General features: G+C 43.5%; 1 protein-coding gene across 3 annotated transcripts in view; it reads right to left on the bottom strand.

The window, feature by feature from the left end:
• The window catches only part of CDH4 (cadherin 4), a 467238-nt gene that overhangs the window by 97500 nt on the left and 351222 nt on the right, over window positions 1-18516 (bottom strand). For all 3 annotated transcript variants that reach the window (XM_068912696.1, XM_068912697.1, XM_068912698.1), the window contains one exon: window positions 5659-5814. In XM_068912696.1, coding sequence (XP_068768797.1) covers window positions 5659-5814 — 156 coding nt within the window. The remainder of the gene's footprint in view (window positions 1-5658; window positions 5815-18516) is intronic.

Genomic DNA, 18516 nt, shown 5'->3' with positions numbered 1-18516 from the left:
ATATCTGCATTGTTTGCCTGCATATATACTGCTTTGACTCCCTCCTGTTGAGTTATCCTTCATCATGTCAGATGTGGCCATTCAATAACTTTACGAGTCAAAGGTCTGACTGCCTTTGAAAAAGAAGAATTTGGAGCTAAAATTAAAGTTATTATCTTCAAACTGCGGCAGCACTGGGCTCCTCCTTGCCACATTTGCAGGAGCGGAAATGGTGCCATTCACAGATAAAGCAGAGAGCAAAGCTGATATCTTTCCTTTCAGATCTGACTCTCCCCCTGCAAAGTTTTAATTACATTTGATAGCTTTTGTTTGAAAGCTCCAGGAATAAGGAATTTCTCAGCACTGCATTTCTGTCTGCTTGCTGCACTCACCAAGTACAGGTACACGTGAACAGGTTGCTGCCTGCGCTCAAGGGAAAAAATATTCAGTGTAGGAATCTCATGAAATCTGCAGCAATGCGTACGAGCGAGGCCCTCTGCCCTAAGTCCGAGAGCAGCATCAGGACCTAGGTTGAGTTATGAACAGGAGGCTGGTGTCTGGGAGTTCGGGTGCTGGAGCTGGAGCCCGGATAAACAGCATTCCAGCAGCAGCCGCTGGCAGATCCATCACACGGCCCAGCCCTGCCCAGCAGACCCAATGTCTTTATTTCCCAGATCCTGCTGGTCTCCTCTCCTGTGACCACTTGTTACCGCCTTCCTTTCCATGCACTCTCCTTCTCACTCCTGCATTTTTGCCTGACTTCAATGGACTTCTCTTCTTCTTTCTCCTGAACTTGCTTGCATGTATTTTCTCTACATATATTTTAATAATTTTCATGAGATAACACTTCCATACCCTTCCACAACATGTTGCTCACCTATGGTCAGAGGCATCCACAGTAGATGGAAAAGAGAGGCTTGAGCCAGAAGGCTGAACCTACAGTGAGGCTCACCATGTGCTTTCCTCGTTGGAGACTGGTCCCAGAGGAGAGCACAGAAGGCAGATGGACTCTACGGGGCAACCTGTACAACTGGGAAACACCAGGCGTACCTCCAGAGTAGATTAGACACTACACTTCTGTCCCATTCTTAATTCATCTCCCTGCCCTGTCCTCCAGTCCTACTCTTTGTACTGACCAGGCATCCTCACCCTGGACAACACGCTTTCTTTTGAAATTTTCTTCAGTTGCTGAGGTGTGCGTGGATATGGCTGATCCGTTTGGCACAGTCTGAACCTAATGTGGTGCTCAGAGGTGTTCGGGCTGCGGTCCACCGCCGCCCGTGCAGATGTAATGGATGGACGGGATTAAAAGCAGATGCATGTGAGTGCTTCTCCATTGCTTGTGGCGCTGCGCAAGACACAAAAGGTGGCTGCTGCATTCAGGGTCGGAAACACACATCATTTAGAGCTGGAAAAAACACCGTTCAAAAGGTGAGCTGGCACAACCAGGGCCACAAGAAACAGATCGTGCGGAACTATTCAAACGGAGGTGGCTAGGTGGGGGCGCAGATAAGAGCATTTATGAAGCTGTCTCTCAATATTTACGTTGTCCCCAGGAGGGAGAACATGATCTTGGACAAGGAGTAGAGAAGGAATAAATAGTATCAATTGAAAAGAAATACTTTGCAGAGGTTTCTATAAAACTAATACAGGCTAAATCTCTAGCTGGTGTGTCGTTCCACTGTGCACCGGCCAAGCAACTGCCTCGATATTCTTTAATAAATATTTTTTAAAAGTTTGACATTCATTGCTATCATATTTAGCAGCAGCTACCACAGGTCTCTGAGGTTTTTCTACTGACAGTTTCCAGCGTAAATGTAGCTGTTGACATACAAACGATTCAGTATCATGATTATTGATTACACTGGAGGCTGGTGGTATCTCAAGGTAGTTAGTCAAAGTCAACAGAGTGAATTGTGTTAAATATGAGTATTACTTATGCACTAATACTATTAATACAAATACACATTATCAATCAGTGACAGAGCCTTTAAACAATGTCATGCCTAATTTGTGTGCTCTTAATTGTGATTAAAAGTGCAAATTAGAGTATTATGACACAACTGGCTGGTATTACTCATTAGGATTTGGTTCAAAATACTGGCATTAGCTCTTTTCCCTCTTAATTATCTAGTAATCTTTTTTGCCTCTTTGCACTTCAAATAATTCCTTCTCAGACTATGACCAACCTGTCCTGCTCCAGTCATTTCTGACAGAGCATTTCATCGGTCTGACGCTGCAAGCAGACACGTGGTCAGGGACCGTGTTAATTTCTGACAGAGCATTTCATCGGTCTGACGCTGCAAGCAGACACGTGGTCAGGGACCGTGTTAGGACTCCCCTTCAAAGTTTCCACACAATGCATGTTGCTTGAGCATCAGAAGCAACTGACCACCTATTGACAAGTATATATGGATGGCCTTTGATAATAAAGCTTGAAAAAGGCCCTGGAAAACTAACCTGTCAATTTATTCATCACTAGCACTTGCCAGACTTAACGGCGGTTTGGTAAGAAACTGGTTCCTGAACCAGAAAAAAACCTCAGCGTCACTAATTCTGCCACCAGTACAAACAGGACTTTGGGAACGCAGTTAAATAAGGCCAAAACCTCATGTACATTAAATATTACTACCTGCTGAAACTTATTTGGCATGGAATAAATACTCAGGGCTGACTACAATAGAAGATGCAACAATACCACACAGTGGGACAGCAGTAAAGACATGGCAGGATGAGCTTTAGCTTGTGCTCGCAACGGGAGCCTGCCTCAAGGCTGCAGTCGCTGGCACGTGGGCACAAAAAAGCACCATTCAGTGCAACACACACACGCTGCAACACAACATGGCATTGCTTATGCGCTATAAAGCCCTTTTTGAATTTTTCTCTGACCCCATTTGCAGCTAATCTGTGTCTAGGATGTCTGCAAGGTCCCTGGAGAGGTTGCACTCTGGTTGGTGGCCCAGGCCAGGAAATAGATGAGGCAAAAACATGCCTTAACTCATGATCACTGCTACTGGCAAGCGTGCTGGTCAAGTTAACGCAGGAGCGCTCCCATATGCTGCAGCTGTGAGCCCCAGAGAGATATACACCTCTGCATACATCACATTCAGAACGATCCTCCCTGAAAGTTCCAGAAAGATCTTGAAAACTTGTGGGGTAGTTCTGCTACGGAGCTCCTAAACTAATTAGAAAAAAAATCTATTTCGCCTTAGGGAAAAAGGTAGGTTTCATCAGACAAACAGCTTGCTAAAGGTGGAGAGAGTTAAAACACTAGTATTTTTAAAATGGTCGTCCCGAAGCTAACCAGATAATTATGCATAAGAAAATATGTGTTGAAAATGTGGGAGTTAATGAAACAGAACTCTGATATGTAGCCTCACAAACACTTGCAAATTATTTTCTTTTTTACAATTAGTTTTCAGATTACCTAGAAATGAAAGCAGTAAGGACAACACATGACAGTGAGAGAGATGCAGAAAAGACTTCCTTTTCTGCTTAGGACTGCAGTGAACCTGGAGCTGTACAAATGCCCCCATCTTCAGCTAGAGCAGCTAGCCCGTGCAGGGCAAAAAGCTGATGTGCTACCTGAGAAAAGCCCAGGGACGAGACAGCGCAGCTCTATGGGCATCATTGACACCAGCCGAAATTTTAGCTCCAGTGCTCTACTAATCTGAGCTAAAGAAAAACTCTAGAGCAGATGTCAAACCACTTCAAAGATGCCCAAGCTATACAGTACAGATCCAAACCTACACCCTGGGCGCTGGTTTTTCAGCATTCAATATAAGTCTGCATGCAAGTCTGTCTCTCCTTTCACTTAAAGACTCAGCTATATGAAGCGGCATAAATTCATCAACTTCACTGGAATTTGCATCTCTGGACTGTATCATCTTTCCGGAGGCTGGCCTAATTTTTTCCAGCTTCTAGAACTGTCCATTCGTACCATAATTATTTTCTGCACTTTTGCTTGGGTCCTTGCTTTATGTACGGTGTATGTATGGCTCTTCACCCTCTGTAAATTATACGTTCGTGTAACCTTCAGAGCGTGAATATTCTTATTTATGTCCGGAGGTTACAAATCCAGGGTGAGGAACAGGAAAGACTGGGAATCCCGCGGCATGTACGAGGCCGACTTACTCCAGTCACCTTTGCCAAGGTCGGAGTTCAGTACCCTGAATTCAGGGTAACTAGTGGGGTAAGTTTGTTATTACGCAGCACATGATTTGTTATTATGGGGGATAAAATCTTTTTCATCTTCTTTTTTGACTGTGTCTAACATTAGACATCGTAGTGTCTCCATCATAGGTGTTAACTTGCGAATTGTGCACTGCTGAAACAGTACCAACGCTGAAATGACATATACTGTATCTCAGAATACAGAGATTTTTCAGAACAATTTCTCTTCCTATTTTCCTAGGCCTAACAAATAAAACAATTGTTCTTGTTCACGGAGGATAAAATATTTTTCCTTCAGATTCTCTTTCACCCAGGGGAAATCTCCTTTTCCACCCAGCTAAGAGGGTAATCTATTTTCTTTATCCTTCCACCCCAGTCCAGAAGCTGTGTCAACACGGTTAACTGGATACCTCATAAAGCTGACAGAAGGGGTGTCTCCGACGGAGCACTCAGGAATATGGTGTCAGCGGAAGTGACCCGTACCACTGTGCTGACATTAGAGCATCCCTGGGAACGGCTATCACGATGCCGACAGATGTGTCTAGTGCTGATACAAAGCAATCCATGAAATGACCTCTTACAACCACTCCAGGAAAAAACTAAAGCACAGACACAGAAAGCGGTGAAATTCTGCAGGTCTCTCATGCAAGACACAACAATTTTCTTTAGCTGTTTGTGGGACCATATCCGCTGTGCAATTATGCTGAGCAACAGAGAGACTATGATTTAGATCAAAGTATAATGACCAATTACACTGTAAGTATTCTGCAGGTAAAGCATTTTATGAGCTAGGATAGTGTATGGAAGCGCTTTTGAGTGTAATTAATCTTAATTAATTCCCTCATATTTAGTATTAGTCTATCTGCATATTAAAAAAACCTATCTGACACACCTCCATCATACTGCCTGAATGTCTCCTAGTGATTTAAAATGAAAAATGACTACACCAATTATTGCATGTTTAGCTGCAGTAATGATTCTTAAATTAGCAATTTCCCAAGACATGCGAATGTAGAGATTGGTTTCTCATGGTTCTGCGTGGTTCAGTCCGCACATAAATTTGCATGGATATAATAAGCAGTGCGAAGTTGCACCTCTTTAAATAACTGACTGTGACTTTTTGTCCAAAAAGGACATCAGCTTAATGCCACTTTGCATTGGTTTGGCCAATTTAGCAAGCCATGCTGAAGTAAAGCAGAAATAAAGACACGCACACGCAATTGCTCTGGCATAGCTGAGACTTGAACTGCTAGTTAAACCCACGCACCTTCTTTGTGCAATCAATCAGTCTCTTAGGTCTTTTGCTGACACTGGGAGCCAGTCCCTGATGTTAATCTGCGCTCTAACTTTGAACAAAGACCAGGCACCCCGGTCTTCTCGAAGCTGCATGTCTCTTGACAAGGTGAGACTTACTGGATCGAGCAATTCTGATACAGTTTTGCTTCGAGCTTGTGAACTTAGACCCAAAACTCAAGCACGTTTTTTCTCCCAGCATCTTACGCTTACATGGTAGGAAGCCCGTTCTTCTCGGTCCATGGGACGGGTCACATACATTCTGCCAGACACGGGGTCAATGCTGAACACTTCCATCGGCGGCTGGTCGGCCCCCACGCCGGTGATGCTGTATCTGATATGGATCTCTTTATCCTTATCGGAACGAATCTGAATGAAAGAGCAAAGGCAGCAATCGGCAAGTTATGGATAAAAGCCATATGGGTATTTAAACAACTTTAAATATCTGAGCCTGTAACACGCATAAATGCAACGCTGCTGTCAATTTTGACAGGGGAGCTGTATAGCAAAAGTTTGGGAAAACGTCAGCAAAGGAGCGTTCCACATATCTTCAGCTATTTTTATCCTCTTTTGTTCATGATGGTTGTCTAGGAATTTTTGAAATTCTGACTTTTTTGCCTCAGGTGTGGAAGCATGTGCTTTCACAAAAGACGCTGTTTACTTCTTGAAAATCCTGGCCCTGTAAAATGTCCAAATCGGTCAGATATATCTCACAGCCATTAATCACTTTCAAAAGGGCTGTCTCCAGTTTCCCACGTCATCCTCTCAGTGCCTTTCACTGTGCACACGGATACCCCCATGACGTTCTAAGAACAGGGCTGCTCCTTCCCTCTCTATCCCGCTTGCCAGCTTGCCGGAGCAAGGCTGGAAATGCCCAGTGGGATGCCACCGCTCCATTTGACTATTTGTTGCAGAAAAGCGTGTTTGGCACATTGCTTTTGAAACTCCTTCCCTCCTCTACCTTGAGAAACACCCAACAAATCAAATACAGCATGACGAATTACATGAACCTTGGATACAGAGACGAGAAAATAAAAAAGGGAGGTTAACATCTTGTCCTAGCAACCCTGACTACCTCTTTAAACCTAAATTTAATTTTTTGATCAAATACTGAAAGAAGTTCTTGCAATACCATGACCGTTCCTGAAAGAAGGCCCAAGGGACAAATAAATTACCACCCCCCCCACCCTCACAAGCTGTCTTGGCAATGTAAAAGTGACACGCATATATTTTTCCCTAACAGGTCTCCTACTCCTTCCACACGTGACCTACCGGGATTTTGCCCTCTCCTGATTCGGGAGGCTGACAAGACGCTGAACGCGCGGTGCCAGGGAACAGCAGATCCCTGACGAACATCTCCCTTGATGCCTTTGTCCAGACCATTACCGAGTCTGTACGCCGCCTGCTTCTCTACGGCCTCCATCTAACAGTCTGTTCCCGTTAACGGCTAATAAAGTCAGTTATTACTAGAAGCTACTGGGATTGATGCTCGCTGCACCTACGCTTTGGGAGCTGGAGGTCAGGGAACGGAGACAGTTTAATCTGTCTTTCCTCTCCAGGATTCACTGCTTGTTTAGGCTATTAACACCAAGAAAAACTGATTAGACTTAGACTAGTATAATCACTTAAAAAAGGTACTGAGGACATTTTCAAAGTGCCCTCAACCTGCACACAACAGCACACTCAGGTCTTTGTGCGTGCAGTAGGTATTTGTAACAGGGAACCGATTAGACAGGCATGAATGCCATCGGCGCTGGCAAAGAATACTGAAAAAAAACCCCTAAATTTAAGCTCTGCTTCCACGCTTGTGGGTTTAATGACAGCAACCAACTCACCAGGTCAAAGACTGAAGTCCATAGTCCTCATTTTTAGTAAGGCAGCTTTCACCCTGCCCAGTAGACAGGGCTGGAAGCTGAATTTATGTGAATGTCTGCGCAAACATATAGCTCAAGTCAGAGAGTTCAAGCTCCAACCCACTGCTGCTGACAGCTGGAAGGACGCGTTCCTGGCCAGGCTCAAGGCAAGTGAACGTGCAGGGGGTCACTATGAGGCCTTCACCCTTGAGTTAGCGTGGGGTTACCACCTTAGAAAGCACAAAAAAAGGGCAACTTTGGGCACCCGGTTGTGTGTCTGTCCATATCCCTCGGCATCCGTACAGCTCCAAAGGATCGACAGGGTGTCAGGGTAAAACCAGCCTTTAACCCTTAACAAAGTTCCTCCTTAACAAAGCTGGAAGAAAAAACGCTGGGGCCGGGTACAATTTCTGATAGTCTGCAACAATTTCAACAATCTGACTATACATACTATTTCATTTATAAAATCGCTAGAGTGTTAAACGTGCAACGAGGCAGCCGTGGGCTGATGAGGTTCCCTGCCGCGTCGACCCATCTTGCATTAGAAGACAAAGGCAGCGTCAGACAGGAGACAGGAACAAGGTCCTGGCCCCTGGAAAGGAAAGAGCCATTTTTGACGGCGGGGGCAGTCGTGGAGCAGGACATTACCTGCAGGGAAACGAGGTGGGAAAACAGTTCCTGCAGGTCACAGGAGGGAAAGGTCGATACGAGAGGAGGGTGTCTCCAGACTGGCTCAGCTATGGCTAGGACCTGAGCCTTAAATAACAAACCGGCCACCCTCCACGGAACTAAAACGGAAGCAATTTTAACTTGAATCATGGACAGGGAAAGTCCGTTAGTTCTTTATGGATGTTTTTATGCTCTATTTTCTGTTGCATATAGTACTCGGATCTCGTCGCGATAGAAGCATTAGAAATGCATAGAGCGAGAGAAACAGGGAAAAGGAGGCAGGATTTAAATATTCAGTGCTGAAGGCATTATAATTTCAGGAAATACAGATAAATAGAAGCTCTCTAAGAAAAGCTATGTACAGTTTAATAAAGTGTATGCCATGGGTTGTCCTTGCAGCGCTTTTATTAGCATTAATAGGGTCTAAGCTGTCTGTATGTAAATCATTGCAGATCTAGGAGATGAAATATATCTGTAAGATCCACATGACTTACCCAATTATACTACGAAAATCCATGAGATAATTATACTGCACTGAGCAAAACAAAGATACAGGGAAAATATGTTGCAAATATTCAGTGATGACTCATTATTTGTTGTTAATTGCCGACGCACTACAGCGCTTTGCTAGTTACCAGTACTTAATTCCATTTCCAGTAAGAAAATAGGAACATTAAGCGTTTGGAGAAAGCACAGAAGGAGAAGTGGCATTTGTCACGGAAAGTTGCAAAGACCGTTGACAATGAAGCATAGTACGCATTACTACTAGGGAGATATTCATCGCACAAAGGCACATGCATTTTATATTGGAACGTGTAATTTTAGCACTCTTAATGAGATTTTATAAAAAGAATTTTTTTTACAGTAATCCTGTAACATTTTGACCAAAGGTTTCATTTGCATAATTCCCAGGGTGCAATTTAGTAAATCTTATTGAGAAGTTAAGAACATTATCTGAATACAATGTAAGGTTTACTTCTTTTGTTGAAGCTGTTACTGGAGCAGTTTACCATAATAATAATAATAATAATAATAATAATAATAATAATAAAGCTCTATTCCCAAGGAACTCACTAGATCAGGAGAAAAAATTACTGTTTGGGGGAATTTACTAGCTCAGGAGAGAGTTGCTTTTTCATTCATTTATGGCTGGCAAGTGCGAAGGTAGTAACATATCCGTGTTATAATATTTTAACTGGAGAACATACACATGCATTTTATTCATTTATCTTTCATTTTATAATGCAGTCAACAGTTATGCTAGGTTCTGGGTTACAGAACAGATGGCAGAAAGATAGTTTCCCTTAGCTGTATTTATACATTTTCCCCTCAGAGGAGCCTTGGAGCTTTGGGCTTCTCCAGCGCCAGGCACCGTCCAGCAGTGCCTACCATGACGTGGACAGAATGAGCGATGATGGTCGGTGACCGTCATGGCAGGAGTTTGCTGGTAAAGCAGCTTTTCCTCTCTTAAAAAACCCCTCTGGGATGGAGCTTAGATTGGACTGCTATGTTGGGGAGGAAAATGGTCCAGAGAGCTAGAAAGGTAATTTATGTTGGAAGATGTGATCCCCTAACACTACTGTGAGTAGCTCCTGGACACAGGTGAAATTTTCCATGCAAGAATCCTGGGATGCAGAAAAGCCTCCCCTGCGCTGACAGATATAAATTGACCATCTGGGACTGGAGGTACCAGCCACCACCAACGGCACCAAGGAGCAGCGCAGCAGAGCCATGCTGCCCGGCTCCCTCTTGGCTGCAGCAAGCCAAGGGCACCTTGACCTCGCAGCTGCCCTGCACAGCGGGGAGCTGCAAGGCAGGCTGAACTCGAATCGCTGATGAACCGTCCAAGAAAGAGCACAAACCTTGCAGCCAAGGCTTGCAACTCAGAACCAGAAATTTCGCCCAGAGTCTGATTCAGCTCTTGTTTCTACAGAGTAACCCCAGGAACAGAAGAAATCACTGTGATTTCACAGATGGGAATTTTCCACTGAAGGTTCTGGTACAACAACTAAAAAGTATGAAAATGAATGTTGCAAATTTTGAGATAATACTCACAGAGCCAAGCCCTTCTGGCTTTGTGCTTTGTAGTAATGTTACTTAGTTGAGTTTCTTTTCCTATGACCTATTCCCAGACGCTGGGGAACCGGCAACATGCAAACTAACCTATCTCTTACATGGTTTCCACACCTACAAATGTGGAACTGAAGCTCTCTTCGAGGGTTAGGTATCTGTGAGTAAGTGGTGCAGTGTAAGTTCATGCAGATTAGTAAAACGAAATCCGGTGTCAGCATTTTTGTTGCAATGTAGCAAGAACTAATCTGCAAGCTAGATAAACTGCTAAAATAAATCCCAGGATATACTGCAGAATCATTTCCATGTAAGAGCAGGGACCTAGGACACGGGTGGCCGTTTCTCTTAATTCTCAGTTAGTGGGAATTAACTCTTGGTCTCCTGAGTATATATCCATCAAACAGTCAAGCTCAGTTCAGGAGTATCTTGGTGACATGTGATGCCTTCTGGTATACACAGGAGTTCATGTTACATAATCTATTACATATGACCCTTTCAAAATCACAGGCAGGTTTCAGTGAGTTGTACACAGCCCAGGCTCTGCCCGTCACTGCATGATGGTATATGTAACTAGTTGGGAAAGTATCGAGAGAAAATAAAGCAGGCAATGTATACTCTGCTGTATTTTCCAGCCAGAGAGCACGCTAAAAAAATATTTCTCCTTCTAAGTTCTCCAACTTGTTCTATAATGATACGGTTTTAAGAATGTCCTTGAAAAAAATACTTCAATTCCCAAATTTCCCATAAAATATTTTGCAACGTTTGCACTAACATGACCTGAGGAACTTTGGACCTGATTTTTTTGTTTTATAAAACCCATTATAGTTATTAATGAACACATAAAATAATGTAAATGATAAGTAATAAGTGTCTTTTATTATTAAGCTCTTAGCTATTTTGCCCATTAAGAAAACCAAATTAAAATAATTGAAAACTATAATCTGTCATGCATTCAAAATGCTCCGTAGATATTCAGACAGGCAAACATATTCAAAGTCTTTAAATGAGCACACTTAAGAGTCAGTCTAAGCATTCCAGGATTGGCTCATTAATTTTAGTGGAAATATTTTAATTCAGCTACATCTCACTGCTTATTGAAATCCCTGCTAAGGATTTACTTATTTATTTTTAACTGAATTTGCAATATATTTAAGAGTCATTTGTATAAAAGTTCTGAACTTTCATTTCACAGTTGTTTTACAAGCCAGTAAAGTGAAAGATCTCTAGGCCTGTATTTCCAAACAAATTATATAGTATGTCGCTTACTGAATCACATAAACACGTGCAGAATTCAAACAGACAGGGGAAGATAAAGACAGATTTAGAGACCCAATTAGGTTAAGGTGATATTTATTAACTTCTGCTGCCTTTTATCACACCTGCCAATGATCTGAAGCTACTCCCCAGAAAGAAAGAAAAAACAAAAAGATCCTCTGAAATACTTCAGCTACCTTCAAAGAAACCCACCTAATTCTGCACCTTGACGTGGGGAGGAGGAGACTGCTACCACATCCGAATAAAAGGAAAATTTCCATTCACTGCAACACTAGGCTTAATGGCAGCCTGCAAGTCGTGATCCGCTACAGGATAAAAATGATTAGCAAATGAGCTAAGTTTCCCATAAAAGCAGTATTTGCCAACAAGGTCAGGTAGGAACAAATCTCTATTGGCAAAGAAAGAAAGGACAGAAGAACCATATTTGTTCATAATTGTGGATTTCTTCCTTCCCTCAACTGGCACTACTTTCATTTCATATCCAGCTTTCTGAAAGCCTGGTATCTAGTCTAACATAGTCCTATAAATGTCACTGCAAATCAGAGGACGGACAAACACCTTCAGAGGAAAATTCATCTTTCTGTCTTGGACACCTCTCTAGGTATATATCAAATTTCCTGGAAGAAGTGATTTTCGCCTTCCATATATTATAGACGGAACCTAGAAATAAGCTTAGCCCAGATGCCTAATCTTTATGTGGTTGAAATTCACTGCGACGAATGCTACTCTTCGTGCAGTCACAACCAGCGTTTAGCTACTATCATCATTCCTATGCAAGAGCTTAAGTTTCTTCCTCTTCTTTTTTAAAAAAAGCGGAGAAGATGAACAGTGGAAACGTTCCCTTTGTCCTAATGGCGGGATGCCTCTCATATCAGGCTGAGTTTTCCTCTGCTCCAGCTGAAATTCGTGCAAAGTGATTTGTAATACATTTATTTTGATGACAAAATAGAGTAAAACTAATATATCAGAGATATTTAAGGTTTCATTTAAGTTACTGCCTTGATCCTGTGGTCTGCCTTAGTGAAAGAAATGAAATCACAAAATGCCAGGGCCCACAGGAGAAAAAACTCTCAGCGAACACCTTGCGCTCTGCAGCTCCCCAGCAAGTGCAGGCTGTATCCATAATCTGAGCTATGGAGGAACCTGATTGCCTTCCAATTTGCCTGCTTCTTACCACGAGAAGTTTGTTTCCTCTGCACTGACCCTCTGAGCGCTTGGCGCAGGCACCTCACCAAATGTTCAGCGGCTGCGAGCTTCCAGCACTTCCCAGGTCCACTGGCTTTCGTCCGTCTCCCTCCGTCCAAGGGCTGCTCTCCAAAGCAGCAGCTCCCTTCAGGCCAATTACGTCCAGGTGGATATGTTTCTCCTGAGCTCTCCCTATGCCCATTGACAGCTTTGGTAGTCTTTACTGTCTTTCTTCCTTCCAGGTTTTTTAGAATTTTTTATCAGTGTTTTTCTCCTGTACCTGGAGGAAGATCTAACATCAAGCAGATGGAGAAGAGGAGAATATAAATCAGGCTCCAGAAGGAGACTGTAATGCAGCAGGCAAGAAGTTCTGCCCGCAGCTCTGGTTATAGGCCAATAATCTTTTGTGACCCCAGGATAAGTGTGGGATGAAAATGAACTTGTCAGACTCACAGTCCTATTCATAACTACCACTGTCCCGCTTGGGATAAAGGAAGATAGCAATCCCCTACCCTGGAAAGCCTCATTTCATGAGTGAGCAGGGGAGATACTGCAAGCACAGAGTATCTGGTACACAGCAGCCCACCTGGGCTCGGACCTGCTGCATTTTAGCTTTGCTTTGACATACTCCGCAACTGCAAGGCCTTTGGATTTTAGTGCGAGTTGTCTCAATGCAACAAGACTGAGTGTCTGCACGATTCATGCGGCAAGTCAGAGTCCTACATATGTCTCCAGTCATGCCAAAGTTTCCGAGTGGTGACTGGAGACTGACAGCAGCTAACAAGATGCCAGCACTGCTAGGTCTCTGTCTTTACTGGTGAAAACTCAGTAAATTGCAACTTGTTGCATAGTCTTCATGATTAAATAATTAAGCAGCTTTCATTACTTGTCATTGTGAAGGTCAATAAGCTAATGCGCCTGTATCAGAAACTGGCCAATGCTAATGGATCTTTCACATCTAATGATAATTGATATGGTAGAGTAATTTCTAAAGCAACATGTGCTTTTCTTCAGGCTTTTTGCAGCAGGTTCAATTTTTAAGTACTCCACTGTGGAAATGCTGCAGCATGCAGCGAGCCGAGTGAGAGGGAAGGGAGAGGCTACGACGGGACGAGGAGATTATTACAAGATCGGCAGAATACCACAGCGTGAGCAATGTTTTATCACTGCCAGAGCACTGATAGCAGAGGCAACAAAACTCATCTTTACTAGTCTCTCTCTTATCTCAAGTTACAAGGAGATGGATTCATCAGTGCTGTGAACGGAGGCGTCCCAGGGGAGTTACGTGTGCTGCTAGCTGCTGAATTTTGGCCCTTAAGAACCCAGGCTGGTTCATATTGTGCAAGATGCAAGAGGTTGATACTAAATAACCGGGAACTGAACCACATGGACAAACCCTCCTCGGCTGTAGAGGATGCTCCATGACAAAAGGTCAAAGGAAAAATCTCAGCGGTCAAAACACAGGCTGAGGTGTTCTTCTTCCTATGATGGAAGAGTCACGACTTCCAGATAACAGAACATCCTTTATAAATTATTTATGAAGGGATACACGCTGTTACCCTTACTTAGGGTACCATACTGCAGCTTCTTCACGCAGCTGGCCCTATTACGTTCTGCTATGGCTATGCCTAAATGAAGACTAAGTCAAGGAAGAAAATCAGGTTAGTGGGACTTTGTCCTCATGTCTTTCTGAAGTGTGTCTCTCCCTGAGCCTTACACGGCTTCCATTGCAAAGCTTGTCTGGCAAAGAGGACCCAGACAGTAAAACTGGGAGTAAAACTCAGCAGGAAGCAGACGTGCTCACTGCAGGACATAGGCAGGGCTAGCAAACAGTGACCTTTGCAGAGGTAACTTGATCACTGCAACTAATAATTGAAGTCCTCAGCTAGTACAAATCAGTGTAGACTCACTGGCTTCAAAGAGAGGCATGCTAATTCACCTCAGCTGAAAATCTGGTCCACAGTTTAAAAATTAGGCTGCATAGCTGAAGAATAAGGAAAGACTTTTGTACAACCTCACGCAGCAATGCAACACAAGTAGTATTCTCTGTGTACTGGTGAGTGGGGACACAGGGAAAAGCAAACACGGGGGAACAGACACGCTTGTATCTGCACAAAGGGCGTTCTTCCCAGGCTCAAGGGATATAACGTGTCTTATAATGTTCTTTACTGTTGTAATATGCTCTGGCTTTCCCTCATTGCTTAGTTTTCCTGCCCTTATATAGCCATGCATGAATTCACACTCTGCACGACACCTGCAGGTATTACAGATCACAGAGAAGTGGTACTGTAGCATGATTACAAATGCTTGTCTCAGCATAAAATTAAGCTTTTAGACCTGTCTACAAATAGCTAACAATGGGAAACAACAATAAACCCCTTTAATGTGTATAACCTGGAGAAAAAAATCTGCTGAGACTAAGGTTTGAGACGCTACTTTGGGACACTTGCAGAGTCGGACTGTATAGCTCCACAGTTTTGTAAGAATCTCTAATAAGTTTAATTGTAGGAAAAACAAACACATTCGTTTGGTCTGTAGGGTAGATTAAACTGTACAATGCCTACGGAAGAGTTATTTCAATGGTCAGTAACAGGTACCACCAACTTCGAGGAGGCTGAAAATAAAGTCATCCCTACATATTACAGGGGCGACATTAACGAGCATCAGCGCAGGCTTAGCCCTCATCATTTACTCTAAATGTATTCACTGAATAAAGGCTGTGTGAGATGGCTTTGGTCCTAGGACTCTTTTCCTCATATATTATGAAACCCTCAGATGAAATATTGGCTCTTCTATGACGTTCTCTTGAGGGCCAAATCTGCCCATGGATGAGTATTCATGCTTCCTTCTGCAACAGATAACAGGAGCCAAATAAGACACCTGAGAGCAGCATTTCTCCTTCAAGTAACTGCTAAACAAGACACTGCTAGAGCTCAGTGATTAGGAGAATCAGGCGTAGTAACAACAAACAGGGAAAAGTCAGGTTTACGCTTGCATGTGGACATCAGCCCACACTGCACAGTCCAGCACAGTGTCCACAGGTACACCTCCTGCATGCATGTATATGCATTGGACATCAACCACCCATGCAAAAGTGCCAGAGGCCACACAAACACATACACAGACCACACGCATGCCATTTGCATTCCCCATTATCTACAAACGCCCTGTACATCACACCTACTTTCAAACTGCTCAGATCAACCACAAAATCAATCGGTTTAGTATGATCACAACTATCTTTGTAGTGTCAGTCTCACGATCAGCTCTGGTTGCAGCTGTGCTCAGCGTGACTACGCAGCTGCTCACATTTCCCCGTGGAGGACCGGCACAGCCAAGTCTCCCGTGTCCCTGTTCCCAGCAGCCCCTTCTAGTCTTACCGCAGCTCCACATCTTTGCTAAAGGCCATTACTGTCCCTGCATGTGCAGCTGTACCTCCTACATCCATGGCCCACTTTCCAAAGGTATCATTCCCTAACCAATTCCTGCTGGCGTGGGAGTCCTTAGATGCCGTCAGCTACCAAGCACGTCTGCAAAACTGCTCCATTCATTAAGGAAGGAAGAGTGCCTTCTAGGGAATTTTCAGCCTAGCTGAACTCTGCTCATTTGAAGTGTGTCCACAAATTTTTCTGTTTCACTACCAGGACACTCTGTGAGGGTTACAGCTGAGACCCTTCCGTACTTTGGCTTGAACTCACGTGTTAGGCCTAATCAGAACTTACTGATTTGCTCCCTGTCTCCGTGCTTCATCACACGGAGATATGCTGGCCCGCTTTAGGACACAGTGCCATAAGTGCTTTTTCTAAAATAACTACTGCCAGCCCTACGGTTTGACATGTTTTAGAGTCTCTTATGTCTCACTTCCTTTTAGGGCACACTCTGAGTTTTTGAACTTAACCCCCCAACACCAGTAACAGTTCTCAAAAGCTTACAAGCACTGCAAGACAGCTCAGAGCTTGATTAATGCTCCAAAGACCAGTTTCCTTCTCGGATCTCAAGAAGCTCTCTAATAAGAAGTGTTGTTATTAGTAATAATTTATGAGGATAGGCATTAATTTCCCGATGCCATATACCTGTCCAAGGACGTTCCCAAATAAGTGCTACGTGCAAACTGCTCGCATTTCCTGTGCAAACCAGCAGCTATGTGGGTTTGAACAATGGGGGCCGCAGAGTCCAGGCTAAGTCAGGAATCTAACTCTGGGCTGTATTTTTAACTGCAGCTACTCGGACAGCCATAACGCATTTCTTGTTTATTCTTTTTGCAGCACTATTATTTATTAATTGATACTTTAATTTCTGATCTGGTGAATAACATGCAGTTCCTTCACCACCAGTTAAATGACAAGTTTAGAGCAGAATAGTTTAGGTAAGCAGATTGCTAGTGCTTATGGCTGTAAGACGTAATTATGTACAGCCAACTGTGTAACACGCTTGAAAAAATTATAAGCCTGGTCACAGAAATTAAAATTATTTCAAGATGAAGTTGTACAAATACAGCTGCAAAAAGCTACAAAATCCCATTAATTTATTCCAACTGTAGTGGGTATGCAGTGGGATTCCACCTCCCCCCCTCCCTGCCAAAGAAAGTTGAAGTATAACACACAGCAGATCAAAGCATGAATGTCTAAATCTAAACATGGCTCCAGAAAACTATATTTCAGCTATTATTTATGTACTCATAAACTTTGGGGCATCAGCTGGTAACTTGGCATGATGATTCCTCACTGTGTCAAGGCAAACATTAAACGCTAAATTACCATATGTCAGCTTAGGATAGTTAATAATTCTACCACATCTTGGACAACTTGAAGGCTTTTCTGAAACTACTGTCAAATTGAATCTTTCCTTCGATCAATAAAACAGCACAATGAAATAAGCTCTTTGTGGTGTCTGAGAGAACAGATTAGCAAAATACAGGAAATGCAACGGGCAGAGACTCATTCCATTTCTTAACCAGAGATCCCAAATACGCGTGTGAAGCCTTCTAGTGAGTTCAACAAGGCAACGCGCACGAGGAAACGACATGTGTCTGCACGTCGCCTGTGCTTTCCCCTTCATTATGTGCGCTTCTGGTTTGCCACTAAACCTTCTGTGCAAGCCCGCAGCCGTGTGCTACCTGCGGATCTACCAGCAGCAGTTAATTACTGCAGGAACGCTTGTTCCACGCTGCTAGGTCCATCAGTCTCAGCCAGAGGAGTAAAGCAGAGAACGACTGCAAGCACAGCAAAGCAGTCCAACCTTCCGTTCGTTTTCCAAGCTGTGTAATAGAGATATCTCTGGCAACACTGAGAACAAGGACTAGCAGTAATCACTAGGAACAGCAAAATAAGGCAGGGAATGCAAAAGGCCACACACTGGAGTTTATTTAAAGGGGGACTACCAACCCCAAACCACAGCTCTGCTTTCATTTTTATTCTTAGTCAAGTACTGCTACAACTACAACTCAATAGTACAACAAGCAAAACTGATTAGAAGGACATGTCACTCGCTCTGTGCATTTTTCAGCATCAACAACACATTTCAAGATACTTAACATCTGCAAATCGGGGCCAGATTCTCAGAGCAGTTTTGTTCCCACCAAAGCACCTTAAATGAAGGTCAAATTACTTCCTGTGCTCGCTAGGTACCAAGTTAAAGATTCTGATCCTGACAATATCCGGCCTGGGCGTCCCAAAGCGCAGCCCACAGACCGTTTGCAGCCTCCGAGTCCTGGTGTACGAGCCCTGAAAGGGATTTTCACCTGACACATACCAAAAGCGCAGGCAGTGGATCGTAGAGGATTTCATCATGCAGCATCCAGCCTGATCCTCACCCATGAAAGCAGCCCTCCACGAACACAGCTGGAACACCCGGATCTAGCTTCTTATTTTGAAGCACAAAGGCAAGCTGAGCTCGTGCTCCTTGGGCTGCTCGCTATACCCACTGTTGTGCCTGATTTTATAATTCAGTTGTAAGATGTCTGACTATAGGGCCTTTCTCAGCTAACTGCACCTCTGCACAAGTAAGTAGTAAACAGGCC

The sequence above is a fragment of the Struthio camelus genome, chromosome 18 (assembly GCF_040807025.1).
Source record: "Struthio camelus isolate bStrCam1 chromosome 18, bStrCam1.hap1, whole genome shotgun sequence".
Taxonomy (NCBI): domain Eukaryota; kingdom Metazoa; phylum Chordata; class Aves; order Struthioniformes; family Struthionidae; genus Struthio; species Struthio camelus.
Note: the sequence above shows the minus strand (reverse complement) of the source record. Positions and strands in the feature narration are given on the sequence as shown.